The 27,864-nt window shown below is 32.8% G+C and overlaps 1 protein-coding gene across 1 annotated transcript; it reads left to right on the forward strand.

Annotated features, from left to right (window-relative positions):
* LOC148603399 (uncharacterized) lies at positions 1-27,094 on the forward strand. Its single transcript, XM_088551855.1, has 18 exons — positions 1-312; positions 3,004-3,057; positions 3,838-3,912; positions 4,529-4,617; positions 5,056-5,165; positions 6,498-9,057; positions 10,592-10,663; positions 11,501-14,481; positions 14,873-15,071; positions 15,576-15,652; positions 16,258-16,343; positions 16,926-16,963; positions 18,355-18,818; positions 20,774-20,861; positions 22,338-22,462; positions 22,987-23,125; positions 24,532-24,690; positions 26,800-27,094. The coding sequence occupies exons 1-18, from the start codon at positions 245-247 to the stop codon at positions 26,946-26,948; spliced, it is 7,533 nt and encodes a 2,510-aa protein (XP_088407981.1). The 5' UTR covers positions 1-244; the 3' UTR covers positions 26,949-27,094.
* The last annotated feature ends 770 nt before the right edge of the window (positions 27,095-27,864 follow it).

Below are 27,864 nucleotides of genomic sequence, written 5' to 3' on the forward strand. Positions count from 1 at the left end.
GGGTGTTCCGAATTACAAAAAAAAAAATGCGGGATATGCAAAATTGGTTATGTAAATATTTTGACGCCCTTTTATCTGTCTCTCTCTACTCATAAGAGTTAAAAGTAACCCCAGACATTCGAATGAAGTTGTCATATTTGTTGAAGACGAAGTGTATGTATCGAAAATGAAAATTTTTAGCTGAATTTTTACGCAGACGATCAGCTGACATCAACTGGTACATATATATACATTCATCACTAGTATGGAGAAGAAAGTGAAGGTTCAAGAAGTTTTAGGTTCCATTACTAAAAACTTGGAGTGTTCTATATGGTAAATTTTATGATTTATCATGCAGGAATCAGTCTAAAATACAAGTTTATAAGAACTTGTAACTTTTCATGACATAAGTGAAGTTAATCCATACGATGCAAGTCGTTTTGGGCACACTACCACTCGGCCATAGTCACTTTGGCCACAGTATATTGTGTCCATACATTTTTTAAATATTGTATACAGTTACAAATATTACATAAATTTGTATTTTTAAGTTAAAAAAAAAAAAGATGGATGACTGTGGTAAACTTATTAAAAAAAATATTTAAAAAAGAGCAATTTACATAAGTAGAAAAAAAGATGAATAAATCATTGATAAACACATGGAGTTAAATATAAATGCTTGATAAACATAAACAAATACTTAAATAAATGTTAAGAACTACTCTGGGAGATAAAACACCAGTTTATATTTAAGAAAGTTTAAACAACAAAGATAATTTATAAAACAACTTGAATGATTACCCAAGCCATGTACTCAAATTGAAAGGGTGGGAAGATTAGAAAATTAATATTACTTTATTAGGACTCCTATACTTTCATAACTATTTACAGTATACCTGAATTACGTGCAGTTTTGCTCTCTGCACTTATTATTCCACACTGTATGATTGATTATGTATAGCTTTTCTTTTTTTTTGTAAATGCTAAAGCTGTTTATGCTGATGCAATAAAGTTTTTTCATCTTTATAGGTTGCAATAGAATTATTTTTCTAAAGGTTCTTTCATGTAAAATAAAAAGGATTCCTAAATGCTGATCCATTATTCACCATGTCATTTGGTTGTGTTACATGCAAATGGCATGTTCGTAAGCCATTTTTCACAGTCACTCTGCAGCATGTGTTGCCTATGTTTGAACCTGCAAAATAGTATATATTTAGCATATAAAATTTCCTGATGATCAGCCATAAATTGCCCATCTGGACCGGAAGGTACTAAACTTCAAATGATATTAAAAAAGTAGGCCCCCTCTGTTGCATTAAATCGGGAATTAAAGACGACAGAAAAACACATTGTATCAATAAACTGCAACACATTATTTTTTGTAAAAACACTTGAAGCAAAGAACGTATTAAGAAAATCATGTAAATTTATTCGAATTATTGATAAAAAAATTCCATGATGTTCAGCATAATTTATGTATAAAAGCAGGGAGTGTACAAATGTATATATAAAGTCCCTGATAATAGGTATAGTTTATTTCCTGGTTATTTTATAACTAAATATTCAAACTTTCCCATGTAAGTTTAAAGAATGTGACTTCTGTAGAAACATTATTTGTTTTAATGAATGCTGTTGTTGATAGTTTCTAGCATAGAACTACAATTAAATTTAATTACAGCTCAATGTCTCTAGTACGTAATGATAATTAATCATTAATCATGTTGGTATTTGATTATGGAGCCTTTTTATTATCATGCCACGTGCAATTACCTGTTTATTTAATTACAATGAAATCTACCAACATTGTAATGTAAAAATTGGAAGGCAAGCTTCCTTGAACTCCGCAGACTTTTAATCATTTTGCCTAAAGCTACTTGCATGAAACAATTATATTGCTTTCAACAAATACCTTTATGTAATGCACATGATTATAAGTTTCTGTTCCCTTGGCATCATTGCAATTTCACCTGATCCTACACCTGTTTACCCCAGTTAACCTCAATATAATTGAAGAACTGAATGTCAGTCATTTATTGAACCTCCTACCTGCCACTGCAGTATAGTGTACAACCCTTGACAGCTATAAAGAGCAGATAACACCTCAGTCTGTTAATAATAAAGATGTACATAGTTTTAAGCAAATATTAAGAATAAAAAAGTAAATGTTTAAATCTCTTAAAAAAAAACAAGTCACTCTATAAATATGTGTACATTGGTAATTGTTAATTTTGAAATTGTAATATGTTTTCATAATTTGATCACACATGCATGGCAAATAAAGATCAGTGCCTGGCATGTAATCATCAGCAGGATTGATAGTGTGCTAAATTTGAAAGAAAAAGTGTGGTGAAACCTGAAACACTTGCAAAGAAACATAAGGTCATACATTAAGTTAGCCATAGAACTGCTTAGTAAGATTTTTCACATCTATTGATATTACAAGAGTTGGAAAAAAATAATGTGTGAGAAACATGTTTTCTGCCGTCTTGGGGAATTTTTTTGGGTCCTTGGTATATACATATACAATGTACATCTGAACCTTAATCTAGCATTTTTCATTTTTGAAGTCTACCATTTAGTACTTCGTGGACACATTATCTTTACACTGTAAATATTGTACATCTTCTAAAGACCATTGAAATTTTATATGTTCCCAAGGGAACTAAATGGTAGAGAAGTTTAAAATATAATAAAATGAAAAACTGACAAAACAGATGATACAGTCAATGCTCAAATAGAACAGCTGCTGTATAAAATCATAAAACATTTCCATTTAAAGAGAATGGATATAGTGAGTGTGTCAAAAAGACAACAACCCCACCAGGATGAAAATTGTCAGCTCAAGGCCACCCATTGGTCTTCAGTGAGCAACAAGGAAACCCTAACATGGAAGAGTTACATGTAGGGAAAGAAGTACGTGTAGGTTTACAGTAATGGAAAGTAAACTCAAGTGTTCTGATGGTATTAAAAGTCTTGCTTGTTCATATTTTACTTGTTAATTAACATTATATTCTTGTTTTTCAGTCTCGATTTATTGAATAACCCAGTCTCTACAAAATGTGATCATCCATTTTGCAGGTAAGCTAAACACGTATATATACATTTGTACCTGCAAAATTTTGTATTGTTGCATTTCGTATGATGGTGTACAATACCATTGTCTTTCTATCCATTCTTCCACCTGTACAGTAAAATAATTTTGGCTTAATGACAAATCTCTTAATGATAGAAATTGTTATGTAATTTTTATTAGTGTCTGATTTATTGACTTTTGAAGGAAAGAGTGCAGGTGGATGTACATGTATCATGTTTTCATTCAGTTGATTCATTATATTTTGAAGCAACACAAACAGATACCAAAAAAAACATGTTTCAGCTGAAAAAGTATCATCTTTAATATCAAGACAAAGAGAGCTTCAGCTTCAACCCAATACAGTTTCGTGTATCATTGACCAAATAAAACCCAATACAGTTATGTGTATCATTGACCAAATAAAACCCAATACAGCTACGTGTATCATTGACCAAATAAAACCCAATACAGCTATGTGTATCTGACCAAAATCAAACCCAATACAGCTATATATATCATTGACCAAATAAAACTGTCTTTGGACATAATTCAGGGCCAATATATGGAGGATCAAACATTTTATTACCCTATATTATACATAAATTTTAAATAAAACATTTCTGTTTATTGTACATGTAAGTGATTTTGGTGGCAATCCAATATCAACTTTCTCATTGAATTACAATAATAGTGGTGGGAAACTAAATATTACCAAATGTGCAACCTCATGTTTTAATGGTTTTTCATTTAATGTTGTGATTGTCTTATTGTATATTTGGTGACAGGTTCTGTATTCTTGAGTTCCTTGAGAAAAAGAGATCAGTTCCGTGTCCACTCTGTAAAGCTCCTATCACAAAAAGGTTTGTGAGTAATGAATGATTTAGAAATCAAACAGTTCTTTTGCAATATTTCACTTATTTGTTCAATTGTAAAACTCTTGTAAACCTTAAGTTGGATCAATACTATTCAGGGAGCATTCTTTTCTGTCATCGTGCAAAATCATGTACTGGACTATATGTATTTTTAATAAGCAAATAGTGTTTGATATTATGTAATATATAAAAACTGTCTTTAAATTATTTAAATATAATCTTTGACAATATTCTATGTGTTTGTTAAAAAAGTCAGTTTCAAGGAGGAGATAATTGGCAGGAAAATATTCTATTGATATATAATGAAAATTTTAGTTGCATAGTGCTGTCCATCTGTACATCGCCAATACTTCATAAAATTACTCCAAAACCTTTTAAGCCATTTCAATAAAACTTGGGTCAATTGTTCATATGGCTATAAGAAATATTTGTAAAGACCTTCATATTTATTCAGATACATGTTTTAACTATTGTTAAGTGTACAAACTGACAACCTGAAAGAGGTTCAGTTAAGACAGATTTCACTGTATTGCCATGTGTACACATTTCTCAGCAAGTTGTTTATATTCAAGACAAGTATACAAATTCTATGTTATTTTTTTAGGAGTTTGAATGAAAGACCACAGTTAAACAGCATGGTGGAAGGTGTGAGAAAATTGATAAACGCTTTTCAGGAAGATACTGGATCTCTTTGTAAGTTATTATTTTAGTATTATAGCCCCACAAACATAGTTTAGGAGGTTTATAGGAACCACCTTGTCTGTCTGTCTGTTTATATTTCATGTATACTTAACTCCTCCAGCACTTCTCAGGGACTTTTGATAAAATTTTATGTGTAGATGTGCATAAAGGAATATTATTATCATCGTAGGACTTTAAATGGAGTTTTTTTTTGTTTTTTTTTTTTGTAAATTCAGAAATACAACTCAAATTGTAGTACCATAAATGAACTTGTATAATATTATTTTGGAATTTATTTTGTGAGATTATTTGAATGTGACACTCACCATAGTTCTATGTTGATCAAATAATTTTCCTGAATTATGAGCTGCACAAACTGACAAAACCTGTGAAATTTATATACATGTAAGTGCACACATGCATTTAGTAAAACTGTATTATGTATTGTAGTTTCCCCTCCACGAGGCCCTCATGTGATGAACTTGACACCATGCACACCAGAACCATTACCATGTAAAGCCCCAAGAGGAACCAAAAGGAAAATTATGGTATCACCAAAGGTATAGATTAAGTAATTATAAATTAAGTTTTTCAGCTGAGTTTGAAGCAAAGAATTTCAACCAGATGATTAGAAATCTGTCATGGATTTTTAGAAAATTTATAATGTAATGAATAATTATACCCCTGTTCCATAGGATGGGTATACTGTTCTTTATACCAGGGTAGGAAACTCACTCAAATTCTAGCCAGTCCTGAATACAATTTTTCAATATATTTACTATATGGCTTTATAGATTTTTGCTAAAATTAGCCAGCCCTGCCAAGAAATAGCCAGTCTCGAACTGGTGGGCAAGCTACTATTTGTAACTCTGCTTCATACTAATTTTCATATCAGTTTTCTCTACAATTACTTGTCATAAGATCTTGACACTTTATTTTCAAACATTACAACATTAGAATGAATTTAAAAAGAAACAGCTGTTTTTTTTTTTTTTTGTTTTTTTTTTTTGTTTTGGTCAAAAATTGAAATATATCACTTCTGAGCTTCTTGACTTTCCCCCTTTTTCCCTATCATTGTGAATGATGATATACCAAAATATTGAAAATTCAGGTGGAGGGGCAAGGCAGCAGGAGATTCCTGAATTTATGATGAAATATCGTGAGGCTTCCAATTAAAGTGGGAGAGTTAACACCTTTGATATAGAGAAATCATATTTCTACATGTACTTTGTTTGTTCAAACACTTATAAACATTGAAATTATTATTTTAGTGCCATAGTAGGGATCACTTTGGGATGGGGTTATGGGCCATTGGCCATAAAAATGCAAAAATGACCCAAAAAGATACGGAGGCATGGGTCAGTGGTCCATTTTTTGTGTACAAATAATGTATTATTCATATTATTGGCCCATATTATTATTTGAATTCACCAATTTCATGTTACAAGAATGGGTATTGATCCAATATAAGAAAAGTCAAGAGATAACTCTGCATAGTTATTTTAGTGTTGAATGTTGAGTGAGTAGAAGGTGTTCTTATAATGCTATGGACAATTCATATACATTGGATTATTTTACAGTACAAAAACTGTCATAATTGTTTATCTCTTTTATGTTAATAAATACCAACATCTCCCAAATCTTCTGATACATTTTGTTCTTTAATACCATTTTATATCTTAATATTTAGAGTGGACTTGTTAGAAAAAACCTGTTTGTTTGCCCTTTAAAACCAAGTGGGATGCTTAGTTTGGTAGAGAATTAAAAACCAAATTCAGAAAACTATAAAAAAATACAGTCAACATGTTTATAAGATTAGCAGTAAAAAAAGAAAAAAAATAGTGATGGTTCATTTATAGTGAATATGTAAATTTGTGTATTTCATTCTGTAGGCTACAGAAACAAGACAGAACCTAAGACAAAGTAAAAGAAGAAAATCTTTAAATGTGGAGGTCCAAGGGGAGGAAACTCTGTCAGGTAGTCATGGTGTTATAACAGAAGACCAGGATGAGTTGTTAAAATACCTGGACCAAGGGTCTTGTGGTGCTGAAAGTAGACAGTCTAGTAAGGCAGTGGGAGAATTGAGTGCCAATTTAAAACAATGCCATAAAGATGTCACTACTCATACCAAGCAGAATTCTGATAAAAAGCAGGGTAAAACAGAGAATAGGAACCTATGTAATGAAGTTGTTTTCTCAGAATCAGATGGATTTAGTATGAAACTAGTAGAAGGAACTAATAACAAGAGCTCTAGAAGTTTAGACAAAAATGGTGACCTATTAAAATCAAGGGGAAATAAAAAAAAATTAAAAGATTCTGTACAAAAAGATGTATGTAGCCCAAAAGATGATGTCAAATTAAAGAGAAAAGGCATTAATGTACAGGTAAATTACTCATTAAGAGGCTCAAAAAGTGTGAATTACTATGAAGACAGTCCTGAGGATGTTGCTAAAAGTCCTATTGGAAAAGACAATAATTTCAGTTTTAATGATTCCCCTGTGACACCTGTACATGTGTTGCAACAGAGAGGCAATAAATCAGATAAACACCAAGATATAATTATAGAAGCCTGGAAACTACATGACCAACTTTATTCAGACGGAAAAACTGAGACTCCTGATGTACAGATGGACCACTCTACCAAAAAAGCATCAGACGGAAATGATTTAAGTCAAGAAAAAGACAGTGTTCACTCTTCCTTGGAGTTTAAACCTAAAGATAAAACATTGTTTGAAAAGGTAGAAAGGACGTATGGAAGACAGAAAAATAAACCAAGTAATACACAAGTCATCAGCAAAGTCAATTCTTGGTTGAATGAAAACATTACTGATGAAAACTTTGTGCAAAGAGGAGATAACTCCCTGGAGGAAAGTGATTGTATTCTACCTGAAGATAGAAGTCAAACTAGAGACATTAATAGGAAAGGGAGACAATTGAGAAATAATAATAGTAATGAAGAAACAATATGTACTGACACATCCTTCAACACTAAGCACTGTGCTAAAAGAAGTAACAGAGAGGAAAATGAAGAAAATAATTTTGAAGTTGATAATGGAACTGATAATAACATATCTGAACCACTAATTGAACCATCAGAGAGGGTCCTCCTGAACAGAAAACAATGTAATGAAAATAGGTATGAAAATAAGGAAAATACAATCAAGTCAGCCAACAATCAAGCACATTCAAAGGCTGATCAGTTTACTGAACCTGAAAATGAAATAGCACACAGTAAAGCAAATGAATTACAACCTGTTATTACTCAAAAAAAGAGAATTTTTAAAAGTAAGGAAGCATTACAAACTACATCTGTTTGTCAGAAGAAGGGAGTATTAGTCATTAAGAAGGTTTCACCACCAAGTGTTAATGAAAGTGTAAGCAAATTAGTGGATAGGAATGTGGATTTTGAAAAGCTACAAATAGGACCAAAGGATTTGTTGGAGATGGAAGCTGATCCTTTTGAGTTTAAATCAAGTCAGAAAACACCTGTATTACCTCAATCAAAAAGGTCAAAACCATGGAAAAAGAAACATAATAATGCTTTGAAAGGAAAGCTAGACTTCAAAGGTGACAATGAACCAAAGTCTACAAGAATGGACAGTATTGTAGAAAAGCAAGGTGGTGAACAAAATCTCCATGGAGACAGTGTTTGTGCAGACCCCATCATTGAAGAGGAGGTATACTGGGATAAAAATACTGGTGATCACACCAAAACAATAACTAATAGTATGAAGAATGAAATGGATATGAAAAAGATGGATTCAACTGAAAGTATTAATGATGACATCTCCAAGCAGAGTGAAATAAATTCATTTAAAACTCCTATATTGAAGATAAAGTCTAGTGAAACAATAACCATTGGATCAAATGCCAGGTATGACAGGAATGATAAAGAGGCCTGCTTGACACCTGCTGATTCAATAGACAGCCAAGTCAGTATCATACCTGGCAGTGATGATGGTATTAAAGTTGTTGGTAAAAAGAGCAGAAAACTTAGTAAGATGGCTGTTAAAATTAACAAGGCAAAAGAGGTGGAGAATCGAAATAAGAAAAACATGGAAAAGTTAAAGGAAAATATTAATTCTGCTGAGGACTTTGATTTGCTCTTATGTACCCAAGATGCTCTGAAAACTATGGATAAAGATGCTGAAACTTCACAGGATAGTGTTACAGCTGATCTGCTTCTTTCAAAACAAAGAAAATCTGTGTCATTTGCTGACAGCAATGTAGAAATAAGTGGAACACCTCGGCAATCTCGTAGATCAGTTCCAATGCTGCAAGATAGAAATCGTGGAAAAATGCTACCTAAGGAAACAAGAGTTTTAAATTGCAGTGCTCAGAAGAATATTTGCCCAAATGTTGAGGCAATGGAACCAAAACTGAAGATGTCTGTGAAAAAGCAAATACCTAGAGTGGAAGAGAAGAAACCATTTGTATGGGAAGAGGAGGAAGGTGTGTATACTTTAATACTGTAGATAGAGACATGTTTTGATTTATTGATATTACATAATACCAAAATTACCAATAAATACATTGCCTCAACAAAATCATTGGGGTTGATGGTATATGTATTCCATCAATTTACTTCCTGTTTACTGTATGGTAAAGTTTTAAGAAAATTGAGTTATGGGAAAATTTTGGAGACACCTCAGCTCTACTACCTTAATTTCAACATTATAACAAAGGAGCCTTGGTGAGTTAGTTATGATGTTGAAATTGAATAATGTGAGTTGCCATGGCAGAAATTTTAGTGATGGTCTGTCTACGACATCACCAGTTGTTACAGGAGAACTATGTAACTTGTAAGGATAATCTTTAAGTTGCTATCAAGCAATCAGATTTTATCGACATGTATCACAATCACACAACCTAACAAAACAGCAAATCACTAGCTCATATCACATTGCCCTATGATGCAAAATGGCAAAATATCTAGTTGTTCAAGATGTAGACAAAACAACCAAATCATACAGAATAATACAATTTATGTCTTTATGTCTATGCTGGCTCAAAGGATACTTCTACATTCTGAATTGGCTTCTAAGAATGTGAAATACAAGTACATGAACATTTAAGATTGAAATAGAATTTGAAGAAATAGGAATAATTTTATAAAAGGACTGTATTGATGTACAAATCATTTTTAGAAGTAATAATACATGTATTTTTTAATAAAACAGCATTTTCAAGTACATTCTACATTTTAGTTCAGATTAGTACTTCTTGAACTTAGAACTTGAAAACCCTTTTTACCTCAGTTACATGGAAGTGCAGTAGTAAGTTAGAAAAGTGACTAACAATGGTTGTTTGTTGTCATTTTTATTAGATATTTCTGTCATCCCTAAGAAAGGTTGTGTCATATTAAATGTTTTTTATCATCCAGCCAGCTGGCCTTAGATTTAAGTTCGCAATACACTTGTTTAATGATGTGCTATCATCTTCCTTTAAGTTCGTAATACACTTGTTTAATGATGTGCTATCATCTTCCTTTAAGTTCACAATACACTTGTTTAATGATGTGCTATTATCTTCCTTAACTTTTCCTACTCAGGAAAAATTGCAATATATGATTTTCATATTTTTAGGAAAAACACAGGAATAAAAATCCTATGGTAATTGTATGTTACCAACAGTTTCAAATATGAAAAGTATGATTTTCATATTTTTAGGACTACCATGAAAAACAAGGGAATAAAAATCCTATGGTAATTGTATGTTACCAATACAGTTTCAAATATGAAATGTATGATTTTCATAATTTTAAAAAAATATGTGATTTCATATATTATTTAATGCACAAAAATATTTTTTCTATACTAGTCCTAAACATATGTTTCCATATTATTTAAAACATACAATGAATGAAAACATATCTTGCAATTTTGCCTATGTTATTAGATGAAATAAGCATTATTAATGGCAAGAAATAAAGAGTGCTTAGATGTATAAAGGGTCATTTTTAAATATAATCTCATATTTTCTATAGATGAAGACACGGATGGAACAGAAGATTTAGATATCAACCCAAGTCAGGATGAATTTGAAGAACCATCACAGGGTTTGTACAGTGCTGTATGAAAACCTTAGACTTTTCATGTGTGCAAAACATTCCAAGTTGGAGTAAGCTAAAGTCATTCTGCTTGTGAGACCAAGTTGCTGTGTTTTTTTTTTTGTATTACATTAACATCTGACCAATGTTTGCACTGCCCAAACATTGTATGAAAAAATGAAAATTTAAATTTTTCAAGACCTTTTTTTGAACCTGAATTTATGATAAACTGCATGCCAAATCTTACAGTGAAACCTTTGGTTGACCATTTTAGGCCAAAGATAATATTATGTTTGTTTGAAGTTCCCTATAAAACCTAGAACATGGTTACTGGTACATAGGTATATAGGACTAAACTGTTATTTTATGGACAGACACCAAAGACTCATTATGATCACTGAAATATGCTACTATTCATTACTAGAGATTAAAATCAAGGGGAGTAAAGAAATAAAATTTTGTTTTAACAGCCAATAAATATTTTTTGATACATTTATGCCTACACATTCCAAAAGAAGATTTTGCATCAGTATGTCATTCTATATAAACAATAACAGTGCACTGACTTGATATAAAACTGATAAACATTGAGGCTTAGAACCACAGGAAAATGTGAAAAACTGACAATCATTTTCGCATAGTTTGAGCTGAATTCGTATATCAAAGTTTTTGTCCGTGGACTGTAATTGTCTTAAAACTGCTACAAAATTTTATACGAAAAATGACTTTTTTAGCAAGGAAAACAAAGTAATGTTAGTGACGCCCCTACAGAGACAGTATATCATTTATAAATATACAGTCAATACATATTTGATTAAGTAAACACATTTTATATTTTATTCCTAGGTATACAATCAACAGACATATCAGGTTTCACTGGTACCCATAAACTGCAGGAACTTAAAGGTACTGGTGAATCAAAGACCAGTGGGATGCAGGATATTGTTGAACTCAATCAGGGGTCAAATAATAGCTCATCTCCAATCATTCACTTACAACTGCTGGAAAACTTGTCTGATGTTAATAACCATGAATGTCCATTCCCATCTGAGATTTGTGTAGAAAACACACAAGATATTCCTGAAGTCCATGGTGATGATGTGGAGGATACAGACATACAGATTGTCCCAGAAAGTGTGGAGGAAGAAATTATGATGGAGGAGACAGCAGTTTCACACAACTGTAAGAAAGACAACAAAACTAACTTGGATGATGTGGATGAAGCTTTTGCTAGTGACCACAAAGAAACATTGAATGATAGTTTCAATAATGAAATGATTGGAAAAGATAAAGTTTGTTTTAGCCAAAGTAGATTAGAAAACAAAAGCAGTCAAGTCCACAGCCAATCAGCAATTCAGACATTAGAATGTAACCCAAAGGGAACCCAGTCCTCTGTCTCAACAATTGAAGTCTCCTCAGATAGTAATCCTGTAAGGAAATCCAGAAGTAAACGAAGACAAAGAAAAACGGCTAGTCAGACAAGCAATATGTCTAATGCATCTGGAACTGCAGCATCAGTAATTCTAGAAACACAGGACAATTGCAGGTTGGATTCACCTAATGATAGGAAAAGAATACCTAAGATTCATTCATCTCAGGATTTTGCTGAAGGCACCCAAATGATATCAGTTAAACAATGCAAATCTTTTCATAATGAAGCAACGAGTGACACTACTTCCCAAGAAAGTGTTTCTATCTTAATCCCAAATGAAATAACTAAGAGTAAGCCTAAAGCAACTGAGATCACTCAGATGAAAGATAATTTGCAAATTACTATTGATGTGTCAAGTCAAAGTTTAGATTTCATTCCAGGGACTGAATCACTGTTTACTGAAAAAGGTTTAAAGGTTAAGATGGAGCCCAAAATAAACCAAAAGGGAACAAAAATGTCTCAAAATACCTTACAGGAAAGTCACACTTTGAAGCCAAGTCAATTGCTGATATCAAAGAAGCACTTAAAAAGCAGTGTAGGGGAGAGCGCTCATGAGGTGTTTGATTCTGACATTGAACTGATTTCACAGCATGACAATAATGAAATCAAGGGAACACCAATAGTTATTTCAGGATCAGAGAGATTAAGTGGAGTGTGTAGGAAAGACAAAAATCAAGGTCTTGAAGGGACATATGTTGAAAGAAATAGCCAGGATCCTGAGATGGTCTCTGATACTTTGGACTCGGTTGTGAAATCTTCTGATTCTCAAGATGTTTTAACACCAACATTAGTCTCTCAGAGAACATTAAATCTTAGGAACTCTGCGGAGAAAAAACGAAGATCTGTTGAAAGACAGCTGCGAGAAAAACAAGAGCAAACTCATATGAATCTTTCAGGGTCTTTTGAAGGTGGAGAAAAGACATACGCATCTCCTGAGGATATATTTATGATGGATTCAGAAGAATTTGACAATGAGTCACAGGCTATTCCTCAAAATCCAGAAGGAATAGTTTATATGAATGTTGAACCATCAGAAACAATGGACTCTGTTTTACTTGAGACTGGAGAAACAGATCTGGGAGGTCAAGTATTAAATGTTGCTGTAAATAGAAAGGACAGTGAATATAATGGAATTATAAGAGCTCCTGCTCTTGGAAGTTCTAATGGAACTATTAATGAACAGTTAAGGGATGATGGTTGTGATTATAAAAATTCACTTGTAAACAAGCAGGATACTGATATGACAAGACTGAATGTAGATGATGATCAACCAGACAAAAGCCCTCCAAAAGTAAGGACCAACAATAAAAAGAAGGCTAAGAGGGGTCTCGCAAGGAAAGGAAAGAATCCAGATTTCCAAAATAGTATGGATGCGAGTATTGTGGATAGGATCTGTAATAGTATACCACTGAATGATGTCAAGTCAACAAGGCCTTATAGATCAAGCCTTAAAACACCAAATCCATGTCCTACTGACTGTGAAATTAGCCAAGATACAATAAATGATTCTGGTGTAAAGGTAAATAATTCATCAGGATTGAAGAGTCATATTGTAGAACAATGTGTAGAAAGTTCTCAGAAATTCTTATCTAAAGAATCAAATGTGCAGTTGACCCCCAGGAAGGCAAAGGACTTAAAACGGCAGAAAATGTCCCCTACCTTCACTTATTCACCTCAAAAACCTAAGAATACAAAAAAGAAACTTTATGGCAAAAAAAAATTAGGTCAAAGTTCAGAGGTAGGGGATCAGAGTACTAACAATGTCTGTGTTATAGGTGAAACTGAGAGTGATAGTGATGAACCTGTAGTAATACCAAATAAATTGGAAAGTTTAATAAAGGATGATATTGCTGATACTGAAATATCAGATGAGGAACCCATTGATGCTTTAGTGGAAGAGAAATTAGACTTCTCTGAAGACAATCCCGATGATATCGAAATTACAGATACTGAAGGAAGGGTGTTCACTCTCCATGAAAAACAAAAATATCAGAGTATAAAAGAATCAAATTTTTCAGAGAAGCTTTTTAGTTACTCAGAAAATAATGGTAAAAGAAATATGAAGAAAAATCAGAAAAAAGTGAAAAATTCTACTAATCAATCTGAGGTGGTATATTGTGATAATATCTCAAGTTCATTGCCTGACATTAGTGATGTACCTGGGTCTTCTATTCCTATGGAAGAAAATGGTATCTTCAGTCACATCAGAAAAAGTCACCGTTCTAAGAATCAGGATAGGAAAAAGGAAAAGAAATGGGATTCTTTCAAGAAGAAACGTGGGGAATGTTCTCAGCAGAGAGCTAAAGAGGACCAGTGTATTATTGATCTTGAACCAAGTTCTCCACTTCCTGACCTGATAGGCGATTGTATGGAAGAGCAGCATCAAAATAAACTAGTAAGAATAATGTACTTTTATATAAGCTATAATAAGAGCTTTTTTACAGCCCCAGAAATTTTTCAGTTGTAGTCATGGTACTTCTGTATCTTGCAATTAGTAAATGTATATGAAACCAAAAGCAAAGTTTTGTATTGATTTTCAGACTTGTGGCCAAAAATGTGGAATATTCCAGGCTCTTCATGATTCTATAATTGAATGTTTTTTTGTGATATGATCTTTATTGAGAAATTGAAGCTGCATTGTATCATAATTATTTTCATCCATTTAGGTTTTGATTTCCAGACTCTGCTTAATACTTAATATTTATCTTTGATATTTTATGGTATGAATTCAGATTTGGGTTTACATGATAATTGAGAAGTATATTTTATCATCAACATACTTATAGGATGAAGATGAATCAGAAGAAGATGATGCTGTTTTGATAAGATCTGATCGTATCAACCATTTTGATTACCTTGAAGATGACCCTGATACTGTTGATCCTGGTAACCATGGTGATAACAGCTCAGATGAAAATGATGATGTAGTTGCAATTAAGACAAAAAGAAAAAGAATCATAGATGAAGAAAGCGATCTTTCAGATGGTGAGAATTTTATCCAAATGTTGATATTTCTTCATTTTGTGACAGGTCTGTTCCACCAATTAATAGTTTATGCAATACCCAGAGTTAATTATATGGTTACAATTGTAATCAAGATTGATAATTTATAAAACATTTATCTTCATAAAAGCTCTGTTCTAATTTATAAACCTGCAATAGCAGAAAGTCTTTTAGTCATTTTCCACATGAGAATCCAATTGCTGTAAGAAACACATTTTTGCATATACAGTTTTTAAGGGGCAACAAACCTTGTTTTTGCTCATCTGACTCTTTATCACTACAGTTTGTTCATGCACTTTCTCCAATGTAATTGGAGTGAAATCTTACATAGCTTATAACTAAAGTGCCTACATGTTCAAGAATTACTGGTGGTCGAAGGAGTTTTTACATGAATTTGGTAATTGGTTCCAACAGCAAAAGGAAGAGAGGGGAATAATGGTTTTATCATGTTTATGTTGTAACTATAAATTCTTGTTCTCTTCATAGCATCAGAAGACAGCAAAAAATTTGACAACACATCATCATCAGCATTCTCCAGTCAGAGTGAACCAATAAACACACAGGTAACAATATGTCTGACAGATGTTCATTTCCATTTATTATATCCCTCTCAAAAGCGGAAGTATTTGGGATAGGGGTGTTCGTAATTCCTTCTTTCCAAATGCATATCTCTTGTTCATTACCCTCCTTCCCTGCTGATGGAATTTAATGATACACTCACTGGATCTTTATTACATACTCTCATTGTGCACCTATTTTAGATTTTGCTGCAAATCAATTAGGAGGTCAAAAGGTGCATGTTAGGAAACAGGAAGTGGCGGTATCAAGTTAATGAGCATTGCTCATAGTTTTTTTCTTGTTTCTACCAAGTTAAAGTTTTCTTCACAATGACGATATTTTAAACAATATTAGAGGCTTTGCCATCTGTTTGGAATTGTCCAAACATATTTGCCATTTTTTCAGCCTTCAGCAAGGCACATGTCACAAAATTTGTTAAATGATTTTAATTGTGCATTGAATGTAACACTAGTAGATAGAATAAAGTGTCCTGTGACAGAATGTATGATGTCTGATTGCTCTTGACATTAATTACCTCTTTAAGTTGGTATACTGTTCAGTTATTTCCTTTTACATTAATCTATCTTAATGTACATTATTATTTCATTAGCAAAGAAATAAACTGGAGAGTGATCTAGCACGAATGAAAAGAGAAATGAAAGAGATAGAGCTGCAACTGGCCATAGCAAATCAAGGGTAAGATTCAAATGTAGAATATCAATTTTCACTGGCTCTAATTTTTAGTTCACAAGGACATTTGTGTACGTAAGTTTTAAGAAATACAATGTACCCTTAGCTTAATTGATCAAAACTTGATTTGGCACAGAAATAGGACAGATTGTATCAACAAATCCTGAATAGCTATATGTTTTAAGCAGAAAAAAAATCATAATTGTGGGAAATAAACAATTTTTGCATATACAGTTTTTAAGGGGTAACAAACGTTGAAGCTGTATAAACATTATGCTCCTGATTTTTGGATAAACAAGCTGGACACCATTTCATACTTTTCAAAATAAATAACACTAATTCATATTTCCACTGTAGTTTGGAACTTATTCACTTTTCAATGTGGTAGTCTTATTTTTTTTAGAATTACTTATAGTGCACGACTTATTAATGACCACACTCATCAATAAAATATTATATTTTCATGTTGAATAATTATTCAATTACTTGTATTAGATTATTAAACTTGAATCCTTGTGATATTATTCTTGACCTTATAAATCATATACAGTGTTTGAGGATGAATTGAAATAACTTTTTCCCATACAGAAATGGTACTCCAAAGGCAAAGAATAATTCACATACAGGTTAGTTACTGTCTTGACTGTTATTTTAGGACTTGGGACTGATGTAGTGAAGATTATGTTTTTTTAATTCAACAGATTTTCTGATAATCTGACGACTCATGCAGGTCTGGGTGTCAAAAGAATAGGCCAGCAACAGCGCTCAGCTTGTCGTAAAAGGTGGCTAAATAGTGCTCAGAACCTTAGCCCGGGGCTAGGGTGCTTTGCCCACAGAGCAATTGGTTTGTGTGCCCCAGGTGGTGGAATGGGGTACCCCTGGTATGTTACATGCTGGGGTTGTCAGGCTACAATACGGAAAACCTGACCGAAAACTATAGTGGTGCACCGTGTTGGGAAAGATGCCACGTTCTTCGCATGTTAAAAAACCCTTCTGTGGTATTCTCTCGGAGTAGGAACCATAGGGCTCCGCCACAGGAGGCTAAATTGCCTGACCCTACCCACCTCTCCCTATTTCCAGTAGCAATCAAAATTTCTCGACCCCATTATCCTTGTGTCCCATCCCATTTCTCATTTCATCATCATTTCATGTTCATTTTATCATCTACTTCATGTTCATCGCCTGAATATAGCTGAAATATTGCTGCTCGGGTGTTAAACTCCAACAAACAAACAAACTGATATCAGACATATATTTTTTTAAAATTTTTTAAGCAGATTCAGCTATTTCAAATCTGCATTTGACCATTATAAATTTTTTTTACTGTATATTTACCTCTGACTTAACCAATTTCCACTTTGTTTCTTGACCTTGTATAATCATCCCTGGATAAATGAATGGCTTTTAAATATTTTTAGTAGCTACTGAGATATTTTTTTGCCTAGGAAGAAATATCGTCAATCTCAAGGAGGGAACTGAGTAAACAGTTTATTAAGAAAGTGTGTATAGTTGGATCGAAATCATTTTGAAATAGTTTAATTTGATTGTTTATTTCTCATCTGAGTAAGATAGGTAATTTTCCATAAACTAACTTGTTACTGTGACATCATTAAAGTGGATCATTCCGCTGTCCACAATTCAAATAATTCCAAACTAAATAAAGCTTGATAAAGAGACTAATCTTAATTTTGACTCTTATTGATTAGAAATTACTTTTTAAGGATTGTTATTAATTTTTTACCAAGTTGTGCTCAATAACAAACTTTAGGGCAGTTAACGTTTCGTGGTTCATGAAGCTTAGACTGCCCCAAAGTTGGTTATCGAGCATAACTTGGTAAAAAATTAAAAACAAAAAATGTCTGGGTTTGGTATTGACAGGTTTCAGTATACATGTACTTTGTAGGCTGCATTTATTCACCAGAATTTCTTACATTGAATAACATGTGTAAATGATAAGTTAACAGTACATGTACATGTATCATCATTTATATGTTGTTTGCATTATCTATTTACTCAGTGGAGCGTGTAGATACCATTGATGTGACTGATCCAGATGGCCCTGATAGTGATATCATTCATGAGTACCAATCAGAAGAGGAGTTGTTTAACAGTCCACAACCATTGTCTCCTCCCCCTCTTTCACCTCAACAAGTTGACCTTGTGGCAGAAGACACTGACTTCACCAATGAGTTCAGAAAGCATGACCTTGAACTTGGACCGAATGATATGGGTGAAAGGTCACATGAATCTATCACTCAATCACAGATTAGCAGTAAAAATGTCAAAAACAATGAAAAATTGCCAAGTTCAAAAGTCAATTCAAAACAATCTGAAACAGTTCTAGTTCAAAGTTCACCAAGGCTTTCACCTGTTATGGAAAGAAAGAGGCAGAAAATATTATCACCATTGGTTAACAGTAATAAAGACTCTAGAAAGATACAGAAGGTCTTGGTTTCAACTGGGCTTGTAGCTCCACAGATGGTATGTGTCTTTGCCTTTTCCATTTAGGCTGAACAAGGTTTAAAATGGTTTTCAGGCTCATATTAGACAAAGAGAAGATTTCTGAGACTAGTAATGCATCTCCGCATATGAAAATGTCTGAAATAGTTCAATAATAATGTATCATTTTAAAAATCATTGTAGTAATCAATTAAAGTTTCTCTTCCTTGTGTTTCCATGGCAATGTCCATGATCTTACACCTCATTACTCCAGTTGACCTTGATATGAGTGAAGAATTATTCTGGAACGGAATAAAGTAGTACTGTAAAAATATATCTCATCTGCAATATTTTTTGCGGTCAAATTTTTAAAAATATTTCATTGGTTATGATAGTGCTCTGGACGACTAAGGATTTTTCTAATTTTAATGGGCATTGAGGGTATACGGCTATGTTATATGTCAATGGAAAGATAAATCAATGTAGTTTTTGAATATCATTCTTTTCTAACTGAAAAGTGGTTAAGTTTTCTGCTATTTTGCATTAATTAGAGGAGGGGTCAAAGATCATTTGACTCCAATACATTTTGATAAGTGATTTAAGTGAAATCGTTTACTGTAGGTATCCAAAAACAAGAACATGTAAAGGTCACATGAATAGAATTTCAAAAATGTAAAAATGAACTTTTTGCGACAAAAGTTTACTGTTTAATCACAGAATAAAATGCCCCTAAAAATGGTTGCATTGTCAATGATTTAGAGATAATAGGTCATAGTAGAATATTACAATGTATATCTAAGTATTCTTTACTGAATAACAAATAAAATAAACACAACATTCTCGATTTGATCTGCAGCATGAGCTTTACAAAATATGTTTGAAGTTGCAAATTTTCACATATTTTAACTAGTAATTATATACAAAAATTGTAAAACACGAAATCATTTTCTGGACAACCTGTTGCGTTTCCGAACTGTTGGTACAACAGAAAATCAATTTTGTTCTGTGATTAAATAGTCAACTTTTGTCGGAAAAAGTTCTTTTTTACATTTTTGAAATTCTATGCATGTGACCTTTACATGTTACTTGTTTCCTTATACCTACAATAAATGATTTCCCTTAAATTACTTATCAAAGTGTATTGGGGTCGATTGATCTTTGACCCCTACCCTAATTAATGCAAAATAACAGAAAACTTCACTATTTTTCACTTTGATAAGTATGATATTCAAAAACTGCATTGATTTATCTTTCCATTGACATACTGAGATATAGCCATATACCCTCTAGGCCCATTAAACTCGAAAACTAAGGCACTTTTTGATACCTGTCCCGGCACTATGAAAGCTAGAATTTATGAGAAAGGCCATTGCCAGCTGGCTGATCATTCATTTTATATCAGACAAGGTAAGCTGATTTTTCTAAGCCCTCAGACATTGATGCCATTTAGTTATTCTGATATCTGTACATTTGTATGATGGTCTGTCCAATAATTTTGTCACAAAATCTAAGCTACCCTTTATTGAATGATTCAAATTTGGTTTGGAGCTTCAGCATGAAATTTGGGATGGAGCTGCAGCATGATGTGTATTGCCCTGTTTATAACAGCTTGGCTATCAAGAGTTGTGTAAAACATTGGCTTGGTTGCAATTAACTTCTTGTTTTATAAAGAATTGTAATTTTTTAGGATACCAAAATGAAACTTGGTATGCACCTTTGGTTTGATGTGTTGTACCATGTGCAAATAATATTTATACATACACAGTATATGTAAGATTTTTGACTTAGTTTTGTACCAGTATATAACAACTTACCTTTTCAAGTTTCTGGAAGTTAATGCATACATATTTTCACAATCTATACATGTATCTGTGACTATGAACAATGCAGAGATGTTCACAACTATTTTTCATCATTTTTTAACTTGGCAATAAAGAAGAGACTTTATGAATGTAAGGTATTTATTAATATACGTGTATATCTTTTTTTTTTGACAGAAAGAGTTACAGAAACTGTCAGTTCTTAACCAATGTCAGTTTACTACTAAATTCAGCAAAGATGTCACCCATGTCATAGTTAAGACAGGTTGGTTGATAAATATATGCCTAGTTAATTATAAATATATTATACCTCCACTCAAATAGGAGCCTGAGGAGGAGGTATATTGGAATCATATTGTTTTTCTGTCATTCTGTCTGTCTGAATTTTGTCACAATTATATTGACTCTTATTGGATGGATTTATTTAAAATTTGATTAGTTGCTTTATTTAGATGGGGCATATGTTGTGAGCTATTTTGGTTGGTCTCTGATATTAACTTCCCCTTTTGTTGGATTGCTGTACAAGTTCGGGCATATCTAGCCCAACAATTTATTGTATGTCTGTTCTCCCAAACTTCATTATTCTAGAAACTTTTTAGGTTCTTGGTAGATTTAACATAGTACATGTATTTATTGATGAAAGAAGATTTTCTTCTTGTACCATCAGATTCTATCCTGTCACATGAAGTGAGGTGGTATTATCCTTTCTCTCTAAATTGACAAGTACATGTATCTCCTTATGGTTTTGAGATGATAAGTTGAGAACAGATCAAATATTTTTTTAATTTTCAAACTTTACAATATATGTTAGTACTATAAAATACAGATCATTTTTAGTTTACAGCACTATATTCCTTTTGTAGTTTTCTTTTTATGTTGTTTTGAGCTTTTGTCATCTTTTGTTTTTATTCCTAGATGGAAGAATTTTATTCTATAAAATACCAATCAAGTTTGAGTTTTAGCATAGATCTATTTTTAGTTGCTCAGTTATGCTGTTCCAATTTTTAACATTTTGAATTTTGACTTGCCTACCTTTTTGCTCTATAACTGGTCTGGTTTGCCTTTAACTTCACATCAGATACCTTGCAAACTAAAATTTTGGGGTATATATAGGTGTACCTGTCAGTGTGTCAATACATTCTGTAAGTATTTCTCCTTTTCTTGGTAAATTTTAATGAAATATAAAAGGACAGTCAGGATTCATATGTAGATGTGCATGAAGAAAAATACAATGTACCTGCAAAATGAGATAATCCTACTTAAGTGTTTTATATGATTTAAGTCATGATGGGTGAATTCTTTGGATGGTTTGCCCACAGTACTTTTTGGCTTTTGTTCAGTTTCAACCCAAAAAATTTGTTTTTAATTGGAAATGGAAATTATCATAGATCCCAATGATTTGGACTTGCCTCTTGAATACTTTGATAATTTGATACTTTGTACATTGAGGTATTATGCAATTCCTTCCGAAAAGTTGAGTTTTGTCCGTATGTTCTTCTGTCTGTAGATCTTGTGACGATTTCCAGATGATAACTTGACAATGTATCAATGAATTTCAATGAAGATTTGGACACTTGTTAAGTACCACAAAATACAGTTTAAGTTCAATTTCATCAAAATCTAAAATGTTGTTTTCGAGTTTTAAACATTTTATCACCTTTACCCGGTATGTGGTGGGGTATCATTAAAGGTTCCATTAATGCCTATTATTAATTAAACTAGAACTTACTGATACTTTCAGATCCTATAGGTAGTCGTGTTTGTGACAGAACACTCAAGGTTTTCTTGGGAATTTCACAGAAATGTTGGATACTAGATTATCAGTGGGTTATTGACTCAAGGACTGCTGGGCATTTATTACCTGAGGTAGGAAACAGATAGACAGATAGATTTTGATTTTAAAGTGCAACCATGAAATAAAATACACAATTGCATATCAACATACAGACAATAGTACAGACATATTATTATCAGCCAGCCTTTTGAAGCTTATGAAGCACTAGCTAATTAAACATCTATACACAAGAAAATGTATACACATATGAATTTACTAAAGTCTGTGGCTAAAGGTGGTGAAAAGTAATATAATCTAATTGGTTTTCTTATGATGAGGTTTGTGTACCCATTTTTTTTATTGTTGTTGATTACTAATCTTTGAAAGATTGAGAATACAAGTTCATTAAGATAAGGAACTGGTTAAAACCAATGACATAAGTATTTACTTGTATATAATTTATGTAATGACCACAAATATATGTACATTTAGATAACAATTCTGAGTTATGAACAAAAAGAAAAGGGATACACTGACAACTATGTGAGGGTTACACAGGTCCAGACTTGTCCAGTTTTGTTTTAACATTCCTTAAGTTAGTGCAATCATTTTTAAGGCTGACTATGAAATACAAGGTGACACTGTGACAGAGAAGCTCCATTATGGTCCGAAGAGAGCCAGAGAGAGCTCAGCTGATCCTTTGTTTACTGGTATCCAGTTTATAGTGGTAGGGAACAGCAGAGGACTCCAGAGAGGTAAATGTATAGCAATATTGAAGTGGGTTGAATGTTACTTAGCCCATTAAGGAAGGGTAGGGATACTGCACATACATGTTAACCTTTTGTGTGGAAGGTTCTCCCTCATTGTCATTTTCTCATTTGGAGAATTTTATGTAATAGCAAATTTTGGGTGTAAAAAATCAATTATTTTGGGGTTTTCTTTTACCGAACATACAATAATTTTACCATAAAACCTCCCACAAATCTGAAGTTCTAAGTGCAGATGGGGGAGATTCTTAAGTTTTCGTAGATTTTGTTGACATCTCCCCCTAATGTAGGAGGTTAAAAGACATCATGGATAGTGGTGCATGGGTTATTAATATATTTCAATTAACTCATTTTTATTTGATTTTGTTCAGTCACTGATGTTTTCCTTTTTGAAAACAAATTTTGATTGTTTAAAGAGTTTAGGTAAAACTTGTCTAAGAAACTGCCTAAGGCCATGTGAGCTATTGCCATCACTTAGTGTCTGTCGTCGTCATCGTTGTTAACAATTTTTCAAAACTCTTCTCTCTGACACCACTTGACTGATTGGAACCAAACTTGGTATGAATGTTTCTGGGGGTATCGTGCATAGAACTGTAGTGGGGATTTTTGATCCGTTGAAAAACATGGCTGCCATTACTAAAAATTAAACATAGGGGTCAAGCAGTAGTTTTTCGCAGATATCTCAAAAACTGTTAGGTTTAGCCAAATTCTGACGGGAAAAAGTGTTCAGCATGATGAGATCTATCTGTGGTCAAATTTTCATTTTGATATGTTAAGCCACGTTGGAGTTATTGCCCTTTTTCGACGTTTTTTTTTGCTATTTCGAATGTTATGTCTTTAAAAAATCTTCTCCTCTGACACCACCTAACCAATTGGAACCAAACTTGGTACGAATGTTCCTTGGGTTATCCTGCATAGAACTGATGTGGGGATTTTTGATCCGTTGAAAAACATGGCCGCCATTTTTAAAAATAGAACATAGGGGTCAGACAGTAGTTTTTCGCATATATCTCAAAAACCGTTAGGTTTAGCCAAATTTTTTGCTATTTTGAATGTTATTTCTTTCAAAAATCTTCTCCTCTGACACCACCTGACCAATTGGAACCAAACTTGGTATGAATGTTCCTTAGGGTATCATGCATAGAACTGTTGTGGGATATTTGATCCGTCGAAAAACATGGTTGCTGTTACTAAAAATAGAACAAAGGGGTCAGACAATAGTTTTTCACAAGTATCTCCAAAACTGTTAGGTTTAGCAAAATTATTTGTGTAGCTGAAATGACCCTTATTATAAGGTCTTCAAAAGTCGTCAGGGATCAAAGTTGTCAGGTGCCTCTTGTTTCCATTAAGTGTAAAAAAAAAGTCTTTGAATTATTGTATATCTTCTTTTTTAGATGATTTAAAGAATCTGTTGATATCTTGTGGTGGCAGAGTTATATCTTGCATGGATGAACTTAACGATGATCGAGTTGCCCTGGTGATGACCTGCTCTGATTATGACGATGACTCACAGGAAGAAGACCCTTCACCTAATGAACTCAAAAAATTCAAAGGTAACAAGTTTACGAAGATGAGTTTGAGGTCTATCTCTAAATTTGTCTGTCCTTTTATAAGATTGGATGTTGTTTTTTTTTTTGTAATAACCAGGGGCAGCAACGGGAATTGAAGAATTGGAGAGTACAAAGAATGAGCTGATAGTGGTGTACACTATGACACTTCAACCATTTTCTTTCTTTAAACCACTTTTTTCCTTTGTTAACGTCATATAAACTAACAAAATAAAGTGTCTCCTAGAGAAAGAACTACTTCAGTGGCACTCCAGATAAGAATCATGCAAAATGTGATTCATGGTTGGAAAACCTACATATTTTTATTAGCTCACTTGGGGTCCGTCATTAACAATTATACAAAACATACAAAACTCTCTGAAACTACTCAGAACCAAACTTTGTGTAAATGTTCCTTGGGGTATCCTGCATAGAACTGATGTGGGGATTTTTGATTCGTTGAAAAACATGGCCGCCATTACTAAAAATAGAACATAGGGGTCAGACAGTAGTTTTTCGCATATATCTCCCGAACAGTTAGGTTTAGCTAAATTCTGTTTAATTAACAGTGTTTAACATGATAAGATCTATCTCTGGTTAAATTACAGTTTTCATTAGTTAAGCCATGTTGGATTTATTGCCCTTTTTCAACAATTTTTGCTATTTTAAATGATATTCGTTTCAAAAATCTTCTCCTCTCGCACTACTTGACCAATTGAAACCAAACTTGGTATGAATGTTTCTTGGGGTATCCTGCATTGAACTGATGTGGGATTTTTGATCTGTCTAAAAACATGGCTGCCGTTACTAAAAATAGAACTTAGGGGTCGGACAGTAGTTTTTCACATATATCTTCAAAACTGTTAATCTTCGCCAGATTCTTTTAGTTGCTGAAATGCTCCTTATTATTAGGACTACAAAAGTCTTCAGGGATAAAAGTTATCAGAAGACTCCTTGTAAGAGTTATGTCCTTGAAAGGGGAAAAATGACTTTTTTTTTTACAGTTTCAGTCAATATCATGAAAACTATGACAGATTAGAAGAAACTTATAAAAAATTATTGAAATGATCCTTATGATAAATACTACCAAAGACTTCTGGAATCAAAATTGTTAGACAACTTCTTGTTAAATTTATTGCCTTTGAAAGGCAAATTTGAAACAAGGTGAGCGATTCAGGCTCCTTGGAACCTCTTGTTTTTGATATTTTGTTTTAAATGTTATAGTTAACAGAAATTAACATGTGGCTTTTCATATATCCCTTGTTCTTAGGAGATAAAAAATACATAGAATATACTGTGGAAATCAAAATTAAGGGAGGTAACTCTGTAAATGACATTAACAGACAATGGAAACTGTTAGATTGTGGATTATCTCTTAAGAACAAACCGATTGGAACTAATTATTATACATGTCATCATATAGACCTATAAAGCAACTTAACAACAAAAATAAAAATGTATAGCCTTTTTGGGGTGTATCACATATAACAGAATTTGCATGATTCCTACAAAGACTACTACTGAATTCCTCTGATTGTACAATATGTAATGAAAACATTCTTTTTGTATATGCATACAAAGTAGATTTTTATTACTGTGGAAATACCCCATTAGTTTTGATCAGTTTTAAAAATTAACTATTGTAATGAGACATTACTTTTTTTTATATCCCTGCTCCTTATATGGGGTAGTCTGTTTTACCTGTGTCCATCATTCTGTTTTTCCGCAAAACATTTTTTCATAACAATATTTTCAGCTCCTGTAAATCATAGGCTGTTGAAATTTTACACCAAGCATCATATGGGTATAATGAATCTTGGGATTTGTTTTCGTGACCACATGACTTCTACTTCCTGTTTGCCAAAATAACTAATTATTTCCTTCTACAGTGGTAACATATAAATTTTTGTCACATTTTTGGGCTTCTAATCGCAGTATGCTGATATATGATACTAAGTTCCTATAGTGGTATTGTATTGTGGGATTCATTTTTGTAATCATATGACATAAATTTGAATTTTTCTTATGCAGTGGTAATATATGAAACATTCATCACATCATTCTCGTATTTTTTGTTTCCAATGTTTTTAAGTTTCGTAACCCCTTTTTTTACAGAAATTTATGACAACCATGGAATAATATCTGCATCTAGAGAATGGGTGTTGGACAGTTTGACTGTGTACAGAATTCAACCTATTGTGGACTATATATTGACCCCTGGTTCTATAAATAGAAAAGATATTCCAGTATTTGATAAAGGATAACCATTTTAGATCATTGAGTTTTTCTTAGTTGAACAAGGGAATGCAGACTGTTAACTTTTTCTTGTTTGTTTTTTATATTCATTTATTCATAGACAAAAATGTCTGAATATAGCATATATATGTCAAATATAACTATCATCAACATATCAATGATTTTACTATTTACCCCTATTGTTTATTGAAAGTTTTACCCAATTGCTTCGAATATATTGTATATATGGGCTGTAATAAGCTTAATTATCCTAATATCTCCCTTCTCTGAAATTCTTTGATTTTAAAATCACTGTTTGACAAACATTATTTAATGTCATGGTGAACGCTGATATTAAACAGTTTTGTACATCTTTAGTTCTTATGAAAATCAGGACACCGTCAATTTTCCAAAAGTCATTGGTTGAAAGTCGCATAGTTAAATTTCCACAAGGTGAAGATGATTTCATGCTTTTTTTTTAATATAAATTCAGAGGTGTCTACTTTCATAGATTTTGTGTTTTTAGCTAATGCCATCACTTTGGCGTCCGTCATCATCGACGTCATCGTCGTGGACAAATTTTTTAAAATCTTCTCCTCTGAAACTACTGGACTGACAGGTTTTTAATTTGGCGTGATTGTTCCTTAGGGTGTTCTGCACAAAATGATCGTTGGGATTTTTGATCCATGAAAAAACATGGCCGTGGTTACTAAAAATATAACATAGGGGTCAGATTGCAGTTTTTTGCAAATAACTCAAAAACCGTTGCCTTTAGTAAATTTCTGGCATTGGTAAAATTGTTCAGCATCATGAGATGGACCTATGTCAAAATTTTCAAAACGATTCATCAACTGATGTAGGAGTTACGGCCTTTGAAACAGTTTTTTCTTGCATTTTTCACATGTGCAACTTTGAAAATCTTCTCTTCAAAATCCACTGCACAGA

The sequence above is a fragment of the Perna viridis genome, chromosome 11 (assembly GCF_037379345.1).
Source record: "Perna viridis isolate PV_CMFRI_1.1 ecotype Kerala chromosome 11, ASM3737934v1, whole genome shotgun sequence".
NCBI lineage: Eukaryota > Metazoa > Mollusca > Bivalvia > Mytilida > Mytilidae > Perna > Perna viridis.

Excerpts from the sequence above, each read along its gene's own strand:
- LOC148603399 (XM_088551855.1), top strand. The coding sequence starts at position 245 with ATGGAGAAGAAAGTGAAGGTTCAAGAAGTTTTAGGTTCCATTACTAAA. Across the intron at positions 3,058-3,837 it reads TGTGATCATCCATTTTGCAG|GTTCTGTATTCTTGAGTTCC; the intron begins GTAAGCTAAACA and ends ATTTGGTGACAG. Across the intron at positions 15,072-15,575 it reads AGAAAGCGATCTTTCAGATG|CATCAGAAGACAGCAAAAAA; the intron begins GTGAGAATTTTA and ends TTCTCTTCATAG.